Below are 9,781 nucleotides of genomic sequence, written 5' to 3'. Positions count from 1 at the left end.
CTTCCCTTCCTTCTTCCCTTCCTTCTTCCCTTCCTTCTTCCCTTCCTTCTTCCCTTCCTTCTTCCCTTCCTTCTTCCCTTCCTTCTTCCCTTCCTTCTTTCTGAATGAAGCTCTAACTCAGCTTGCAACTACTGTCACAAGTTCCCAGCAAGCAGTATCTTCAGGGAAAATGTCTTGGATAAAAACCCACAAATTCCATAAAATCAGGAGCTACTTCTGCATTTTGTGCTTTTCCAGAACACACTGCAAAGGACTGTCCTTTATGTTTGTTGGCTATGCCACAGTTTGCCCTTCCACTGGTTTTGGGGCCATCTGAAAGAAAAACCAGCAGAAAAAACTATATACACATGGCTTGAATTTGTCTTCAACAGATTGGTTGGAAATGAATGTATGTAATTGGAAGTGAGCATGTTGGAAAAATGGAGACAGTAAGGATGGAAGTAATGAAAGGGCTACAGTGCAGGCAGCATTCCTCTTCCCCTTATGAAACTGAAGGATTGAATACACCAAAGGCGAGGACGTGGAAAAAGAAAAGAGAATAGAAGGTTGGAAACAGTGCAGGTAGAGAGAATAGAAATGTAGAATTGGTGGAAAAAGTCAGAAAATGAAGGAAAGGAGAAGCAGTCTGTAGAAAACAACTCGAGAGGAAGTTACAAAAGTGTTGCAATAGTTGCTCCAGGCACAGTGCAGAAATGGAAAACAAGGTGAAAGGAATAGTAGAGAAAAATGAATACAGGCATGTCACCTGCCCCGTGCTATCCTGCATTAGGCACTCCCTTCTCAGGAGCAATAGTAATAGCAAATTGTATTGCAGGACAACAGAAGGAGAGCAGCACCCATTACACAGCTGGTCCTTGAGGGGGACAAAGGGGGGCAAACTGCCCTTGGGGCAGGGATGGCTGGAGTGACAGCAGGCTGGAGGGATGAAGATGAGGGCAGTGAGGGGCTCAGGGAAGCTTCTCTGGGGCATGGAGATAGAAGTTTGTCCCTGGGAGGAGAATTACAAAATGTTTTGAAGGATGAGGCTTTGAGGCTGACTGTGATGGGTAGGAAGGAATGATTTGAATGGAAACCCCAACTGGATGAAAGTGGGAAGAGGGAAAAGGAGCTGGAAGAGGGACTGTTAAGTTGCTAGCAGAGTGAGCTGAAGGAAAAAGGGATGTGGATGAGCGAGGAGCTGCAGAAGGTGTCAACAGGACACCAAAGGATAAATACACTTTTGCCTCACCGTGCCCTTCCCATCCTGTTTTTCCCTCGTCTAAAAAAACCTATCTCGGCCCCATCCTCTGTTTTCTAACTTTCAACAAAGCTAGCCCTATCGCGGTGGGTGCGTGCAGCTCCTAAGTATCAATTCCAGCTCACTTCCTCAAGTTCTTAAGGGAAAAGAAAAAAAAAAAAACAACCCAACAACAAAACAGAACAAAACAAAAAAAAAAGAAGCGTGAGCTGTGCTTGGGGCATCTTTCGAGCCCGGTCAGCGCGCTCCGACAGTGCTGGGGGACGGAGGCGGCCCGCTCCCCTACCGGGAGGAGACAAAGGGCGGCGGCACCCCCGGCCCCGACGTGCGGCTCCGTCCCGGAGAGAGGAGGGGGGACGGACGGACAGAAAGTTCGGCATCGACGGGGCGGGAGGTGGGGGCGCTGCCCCGCGCCTTTGTTCAGCGGGGAGAGGACCTGCGGCGGAGCAGAGCCGACCGCGCAGATGGGCACGCAGCCGGCAACGCGGCCCCGAGCCCACGGGACGAGGAGGAGGAGGAGGGAGGCGGAAGGTCCCCTCGCAGCCTCCCTCGCTCTCTCCCTCCCTCCAAGGTGAGTTGCCGCTCCGCTCCGCTCTTCTTTTGTCTCGCTGCGAGCGCGCCCCGCCCCGCCAAACTTTCGCCGGGGATCTCGGCGCCCCGACGGCCGCCGCACGCCGGGCCGGGACCGGGCAGGGCAGGGCTGGGGGCGGCCGCGGGTTGCTGGCATCGCCCGGGGGGGGGCTGGGGACGGGCGTACCCGTGGAGGCGGCCGGGGGCAGGTGAGGGGTCGCGGGTTCTTATCCTTCGGTTTCTTCGGGACGGATGCTGTCGGCCCTTGCTTCGCGCTTTACGCAACAGGTAGGGATGCCGGAGGGCGACGGCGGCGAGGGGCTTTGGGGGGTTCCTTATTTCCTTTCTCGGGAAATGTACGAAGGGGAGGGGGGAGGAGAAGCAACAGTCTTCCCAAATTCCCCTTCAGTTGTTTATTTATGTACTTCCCGTGTCCGTGTATAAAGGGTTCGTTTCGCAACTCCAGAGGTTTTCTTTCTTTTCTCCTTTTTTTTTCCCCTTTCTTTCTTTTTTCTTTTTTCTTCTCCCAAACTTATTTTCCTTTACGTCCCGCGTTCGCCCGTCTCATTCCGCGCTCTTCGACTAACCGATACCCATAGGCTGTCCTCAATGACAGTCGGGGGAATCCAAACAAAGAGGTGCATCTACCGGAAATAATGATTTGAGAGATGTTGCTCTCCCTTTCCACCCCTCAACCAGCCTTGAATTTTTTTTTTCCTTTTTTTCTTTTTTTTTTTTTTTTCTTCTGGGAGGTTCAGTGTGAGGGAAGTTTTGCGCCAGGGCCGAGGAGGGATGGAGGAGGTGGAAAGTTGAGGGGGGGGAGCGATGAGAGGAGAGGGCACGGCGGGACCCGGCGGGGGAGGGGGTGGGGTGGGGAGCGGGGACCTGCCGCCGCCGGCGGCTCTTTGTCTGCTCGGGCAACTTGAACAAAAGGAGAAACTCGGGTGAACTCCGCATCTCTCCCGGATTAGCTCATCTTCGGCAACTTTATCCGGATAGATAGAAGCAACTTTCTCCCATCTCTCCCGACACTCTTCAATGCGTTCAGCCCCTCTGTAGGCTCGTGAGGAAACTGGGGTTCGCGGTGTAAAGAAAGCAGAAGGTACGACTTGTCTTCGGGCTTATTGTTCTCTGCGTTCTCCCTCGGCCCCCCCTTCTTCTCCCCCCTTTCTCCGGCCGCGCTGCGGAGTGCGCGATGGGGACGGCTGCGGCCGGGGGCAGCCCTTTGTAATGCGCGGAGCACATGCAGGTATGGACTGGGGGAGAGCCCCGTCCTTCTGTGCGAACACCCGGAGTGGGTGGGGGGAGAGATGTCTCGCCCCCTCTGAGCGCTGTGCCCGCTCGGTGAGTTGTTTCAAGGGTTTCATTGATTTCTTTTTGCGGGGAGGGGAGTGGGCTCTGAGTGCTCCGTGCGCCGGAATGTACTTTTTAAGAGGTGGAACAGAACAAAGCTGAACAAGGGGAAAACCTTCTTGGGCATGCGAGGGGTGCCGGGCCGAGGGCGGTGGGGTCCCGCAGGGTGCCGAGAATCTATTGCAGCGCGTTCTGCCCCGCAGCGCCCGGCAAGGTGCGAGGGGACGGCTTAGTGGGGAGGGACCGGAGGGAGGATGGAGGAGGGGGACGGAGAGAAGGTCGGTCCGGCCCGTCCTGTCCTCGATTGTCATCCCCTACGGAGCGCTGTTTCATCCCTCTGACAAAGTTGGGTCGCCTTGGGTTTCGTTCTGCTCCTTCTGGTATTTGCACTTTCTGTACGAAGTCACAACTTTTGGAAGCTTGCTCTTGTGCTCTTTATATTTTTTCTAAATTCTCTTCTTTTTCTGCGTATTTTTCAATAGTTAATTTAGTACCTTCTTATTTCCCCTTCCATTTTTCTATGTTAACAACCACCGCTTTTCCTCATTCTTCATCCCAGTCCTCTCCCTTCCTGTGCTGTTTTGTTTTACTTTGTTTTACTTCTTTCCCATTTTCCCTCTCCCTTCTCACAACCCTCCAGAATTTCTGATCTGTTTTTGCACCCTCTCTCTGTTGTCACACATTGTCCTCCTGATCTTTTCTACCTACTCTTCTAGCTCTATGCTTATATTTACATTTCCCATGAAGGTCTTCTGCCTGAATCTTTCATTTCACGTGTCCCGCTCTGCAGCCATGGATACACTAAGGTTTTCTCTGATGCCAAGCAAATAACAAAGTTTATTCTCGTCTTCTCTTCCAAAACTATTCCTCCGTGATATGCCGCAAATGCGTGTTACTCAGTTACACAGAACTCCTAACAGAAGTTCTTGTGCACCCATACATATTCACCTTCTGCTTCTCTGTTTTCTTTTTCTCTTTGCACATGCCCTTTTCATATTCAGAGCTTCTTCTCATTCCTCGCCCTTGTCCTTGCTGTGGAAGCTCCTTCTCTCCCCTCTCCTCCACTCCTCTTGGCAGACCCAGTGCTGTTTTTTGCGTTGTTATTCCATCTTGCGCAGAGAACTCCAACTTTTCTCTCTGTTCCTTGCCAACCTAAGCACAAATGTGCTGTTGGTACCCCAGGAGGAATGACACAGCAGGAGTACCAGCATAGTCAGGCATTGCATTGGTTACTTTATCTTGTTCCTTGCTGGGTTGAGTGTCAGCAGTGATGCTTGTGCTCCTGGAGCCAAGCGATGCTGGTGCTGCTGCCTGGATGGGACACAGAGTTGGGACTGGAGTGGGAGGAAAGATCATTGCAGACAGCATCATTAGCTTTCCCCTCTACCATCCTGATGCATTTCCTTTCAAAGGGTTAGTAAGCAAAAATATGAAAGCCTTTTTCTTAAAGCCTTGGAAGTACAAAACCAACAGCACCCATCTCAAATTGTCTGTTACGCTCCGGTTTGGCGATGTTTGTAAAGTCAGATGCTATCTCTAAGCTTTGAATATCAAATCATTGAAATACATGTTGAAATTATCCAGAAGAATGTAACTTAGCATTTCTATTAGTCCCCAAGTGGTGTGGCAGAGTTGCTGTGCCAAACTAACACTTCCTTCCTCAAACAGGTCAAAAACATGGCTGTCTGGAGAATGGGATGCTTGCCAAAACATCAGTCTATGCTGGGTGCCACTCATTATCCTGCCAGTGGTGGAATACAACTTGGGTCTCCTCAGGAGGTGACTGACATGGAACAAACTGTACCACACGTTGATGGTGCGAAGACCTGATGTCTCTGTTGTTTGGATACGTGTGTGAGTTAACGAGCTACTGGGAGAAGACGAAGAAGCTTTTGCAGAAACATGAGGATATTGAGGGAAATGCTGCTGCTAACCATTTGGATTATATTGCTGTCTGACACTCAGCTTCTGCAGATAACACAAGGTATGCTTCTCCCTGACTGCTGCAAAAACACTGTCTCGTATATCAAAATACTAATCTAAATTTTAAATAAACTTGCTTTTTAACCTGTTTTTTTCTGTCTTTGCCTTGGTGTTGATGTCCACTAATGGTTTTGAGCGGTGTAATCACACAGAAATGCCTTACTAATGGTTTGTCAACATGCATATCTGTAATATCGAAGGAACGACTGAACGTGGAAATCTTCATGTTTTTAGAGTTAGCCGATATTTTTAAGGTAATGACTTTGTTGGGTCTAAGGAGTGTTTAACATCTCTAGAGAAAATTGGACTAATTGACTTTCCTTTAAAAAACGTTACAGACAGTTTAAACAAAGCTTTTTCCACAGCTGCGATCTTCCAAATAGCCAACTTTGTTTTAAGGCGTGTTACTATTTTGAATTGAAGTCAAGACTGCAACATTCTATTATTTAACCTCTCTTCTTCCAAATAGTGACAAAATGCTTTATGGACAGTTTGTGTAAGAGAGCAAATCGAAGTCTTTAGCTTAAAATTTCAAGGAATGCTTTTGTTTCATATATTTTTCAAGCATGATTTAAATGCTTTTTGCAGACTATGTTTGCATCGTGAAGGTCCTGGTGCTGTGAGGGTCCTTTGGATGCAGACATGATTATAACCAATGTACAAAATACAAATGAAAACTAGTGGAGACAACAAGCTGTCAGAGAGTTGTTCACAAATAACACATTATTTAAGAACGTAGATATTAAATGTTAATCCAGTGATGAGGAAATTATTGCTCCCCTTGGTGAGCTGTTGAAATCACAAAGCAAATTTTAGAACAATTTAAAACCTGATCAGTTTGCACCTGTTCTGTGTACTTCTCAGTTACAGCTGAAAATGAATGATATGAAAATTGTTGCTGTATATTTCTGCCCATTGGATTGGTTCAGCTCTAGCCCATATGTAGGGCAGACAAATATTTGTAATCTTAAGAAAAGTGCTGAGCTGGCTGGCCTACTTTGGAGCAAAATAGGAATCTGAACAAATAATCACTTGTTATCCTTTCCAGTTGTAAACAGAGATACAAAAGGCAATAAATGCAGTGCTAATTTCCTGGTTCTGACTTGTTAAATAAAGACCTAATCTTAATTTTCTTGATTGTGGAGGACAAGATTTCTGTTACTTACTAAATGCAATTAACGTACGTTTAGATTTTTATTCCTAAAATTGTTCTGCATCAGTACTGCTTTTGAACTTTGCATGACTTAAGTCAGTGGTATGAGAGTCTTTAATTTGAAGACCCAAGAAAGGAATGTCCCACACTTTTTGTGGAGAGGGGAAGAGAAGAATAATAAGTGGATTGTAGCGGATGAGAGTATTTGGAGCTGCTATCTGGCATCTTATTACATTTTTCTATTTAAAGGAAATCAAAACTGCAATCTTTTTTTTTTTCTTTCTTTCTTCTTTCTGTGCAGATTCTCTTCTTACTCAGTTTCTTTGGCATTTTCGTGTCTTTCTGAAAGCTAATCTGTACGGTGGTTATTCTTCATAACTGAGAAGGCGAAAGCCATTCATTTTCATCAGCAATGAAAACTGGATTTTTACATAGAGTAAATAGGGGCAACTTTTTATCTTGTCTTGAGAGTTGAAATAGATTGAGTGCTGTAGGATTCAGGATACAATGTGCAAATTATTAAATACGTTAGTGTTTGTTTATACCTGGAATATTTCTGACAATGATTACTAAAGTGACAGAACTGTTAAGATATAAAGAGGAAGAATAAAGTTTATCTTCAAATTACTTTGAGCCATTTCCAATAAAACAAAGAGAAATGTTATACTCTGAGATATCAGAGGAGAGAGGGAAGGTAAGGTCAGCTAGGAAGCATCTCCATGATAGCTCCCAGCAGGGTAGGTATGCTGTGTTCATGCAAGGCAAGGCCCTTAAAATACATTGGCCACTCTAAAAGAATGCTGAAATGCACCACCCATCACCTTACTGTGATTGCATCCACTGTTTGGTCTCTATCAACGTTCAGCAAACATCAGTGAATATCAGTTGGTGCCATTTTTTCCACATGGAGGAATTCATTGACACCTTTTCTTCATACACACTTCCATGTCAGATGCCATTTTGTCAGACTGCTCCACTGCTGCTGTCTGTTGGATGGCAACAAACTGTAACAAGATATTGGCAGCAAGGCTCAACGTCTGCCATACTACCAACATTCTGCCATTGTGGATCAATATGATGAAATAGGAGGCATTACTTTTGGAGCAGCCTTTGTACTTTTAGTGACTCCAGGCAAGACACGGCAGAAAGGATCCTGACCCTTTCTCCTGGATTGATCCCAGCAAAAAGGTTGTGACAGCACTGGGTTTGCCTTAGTGAGGCATGGAGGATTGGTGGTAAGGGGAAGGAGCATTGCCCTAGGAGGGGTGATGGGGACAATCTGCCCTAAAATGTGTAGGAATCAACCTCGCTGCCTCCTGAGGAAGCTGGCTGTGAGGAGGTCTTCAGGTCTTCAGTGGGTTGTAACACTGGCTCTCTGAAGCCATCTCCACACCCTGGTTTGTTCGGGTGGTTTGTGGTTGCAGTTGGTCCACTGCTTGCTTTGCTTGCGGTTGTCCAAGAAGGAAGTCTTTGCAGGCGTCCTGGGCTTGAGGCTGAGCTCTGAAATCCTACTTACAAGCCTCCCCTGAGGTAGTCACTCTGCTAGCAGAACTTTCACTTACCAAAGCAAACCAAACTTTCAGAGACATGGTTCCTCCTTTTGGCTATGCTCTCAGTTTAGGAAGTCAGTGTACTTTGTTGTGTGTGAAAACGTCTTGCTCCACATGAGGCAGGGATCATGGGGATGTCTGAGGCCAACTGAGCATCCACAGAGAAGAGATTTAACACGCTGCAAGAAGTGTTTCTTCAGAGTGTCATGGGTGGGTGAGCTGCAATGCTGGAGCTGTGAGGAATGAGCAGAGGAGGAAAGAGCGAGCTCAACGATGTCTGTATTTTTAGGCAGCTGATGGAGGAGATGTTGTGTAGAATATCTTCTTCAAAAAGAATCTGTAGGAAAATTGAAAGGAAAGTGCTGGAGTGCTGGTGCTGGTGCTTCCTCAAGTTTTGATTGTTCTTTCCCTTCAGCTGAAGTATGAGCTCCCAGGTGGGGTAAAACTTCCCAGAAGCAATAGACCCACATGTGTCCCACTGGTTTCTGTGATGAAACAGAGGCAAGGATGGTTTCCTGAGAGCCTCTGCCTTTCTCATCTCCACAGGAAAGGCCAGGTCTTGGCAGTGCAGGGTGTAGGACTTTCTTTTCCAGCAGCTCTGCCAGAGAGTCCTCCTTGGCATGTGGAGAACAGTTTGGGGGGCAGATTTCAGAAATTTGGTTGTTTCTCCCTGAAAGGAGGAACGATCTGAGGAGTAGCATGTGACTGGGAGGAGATGGACCGTGGGAAGCACTGACTGCAGACTTCAAGGTGAAGGCAAGTTGGGAGCTAAGGGGATATGGCCTCTCCATGCATAGATGTTGGGAACAGCCTCACAGTTCCCAGGGATGCAGCTGAGTTAGTAGCTTTGGCTTCAAAGATAATGAGAGAATGAGATAGTGGGTTGTTTTGGTTTTTTTTTGTCTGTTTTTTTTTTTTTAAATTTGTTTAGCCCAGTGCTGACGGAATCTCATGAGCTGTATCATTGAGCTTGGTATTTTCTTTTTTCTCTGCTTTCACTTGATTTTCACTTTATATAATAACTTGAGGTACAACAAAACCAAAATCAGTATTGGTGTAGGTTTGTTCTTCCTTTGTGCGAGCAAATTCCAGAAGAGAGGAAGGACTGTGGGCCAAGGCTAGACGGGGAGTTGCTGCTTGAAATCTGTTATAGTTATGGCTCAGAAATGCTGCATGCAAACTTACAATGAACAGAAAGCTTCCACACCTTCTAAGATACTTTATGTGAAGTGGTGTTACCTGTGTCAGAACAGAGGCATATCTGGAATACAGTTTCTTTTCTCTCCATTCTGTTTATGTAGCAGGAAGCTTTCTGACTCACTACCACATTCTATTTTGATTCTTTTTCTTTTTCTTTTTTTTTTTTGCTTGCTTGTATTGCATTGTCATAACATGAAACTTGTCACAAACTATTTATGAAGTCTGAGGTAGTGTGCTATTGCGCTTGATACCTTGACCTTTTTGTGATTAAAATGCATAGACATGGCTGGGGAAGGTAGGGGGAGATGGGTAAAGTAGGGGAATTAGGAATATTTTAACACAAGATTAAATGTGATCTCTGCGAGAGGACAGGGATGGTACACCCCTGAAAGGTTATAAGGCAGCTACAAGTGCAGAGTCTGTATTCATATATACAAATATCTTACATTAGTGAGAAAATACTGTGTTTGATTCTGTAAGAGAAGAAAGATGAAGAAAATGCTCATTCCTAATCTAAATGTGCTTGCTGCTGTTAAAAATAGCAAAATGATTAAATTGTCTATATAGTTTATTAATACTTAAATATTAAAATAAGCTATCCCTTTAGGTACAGTATTGCCATACTGTGAATTACATTACACTTTTATATATTTAATTGTTCCAGTATCGATATATATATATATTTTTCCCCTTAAACACTGGTTCTAAAGCATTTTGTCCATGAAAAGTGCTGCA

General features: G+C 45.9%; 1 protein-coding gene across 1 annotated transcript; it reads left to right on the top strand.

The window, feature by feature from the left end:
- The first annotated feature begins 419 nt into the window (after nucleotides 1-419).
- On the top strand, nucleotides 420-5,627 carry LOC149918382 (uncharacterized). The gene is made up of 3 exons (XM_090137982.1): nucleotides 420-428; nucleotides 1,372-1,808; nucleotides 4,829-5,627. The coding sequence occupies exons 1-3, from the start codon at nucleotides 420-422 to the stop codon at nucleotides 4,941-4,943; spliced, it is 561 nt and encodes a 186-aa protein (XP_089994108.1). The 3' UTR covers nucleotides 4,944-5,627.
- Nucleotides 5,628-9,781: the final 4,154 nt, after the last annotated feature.

The sequence above is a fragment of the Phasianus colchicus genome, chromosome 3, assembly GCF_987193195.1.
Source record: "Phasianus colchicus chromosome 3, bPhaCol1.hap1.1, whole genome shotgun sequence".
In the NCBI taxonomy this organism is placed as follows: domain Eukaryota; kingdom Metazoa; phylum Chordata; class Aves; order Galliformes; family Phasianidae; genus Phasianus; species Phasianus colchicus.
Note: the sequence above shows the minus strand (reverse complement) of the source record. Positions and strands in the feature narration are given on the sequence as shown.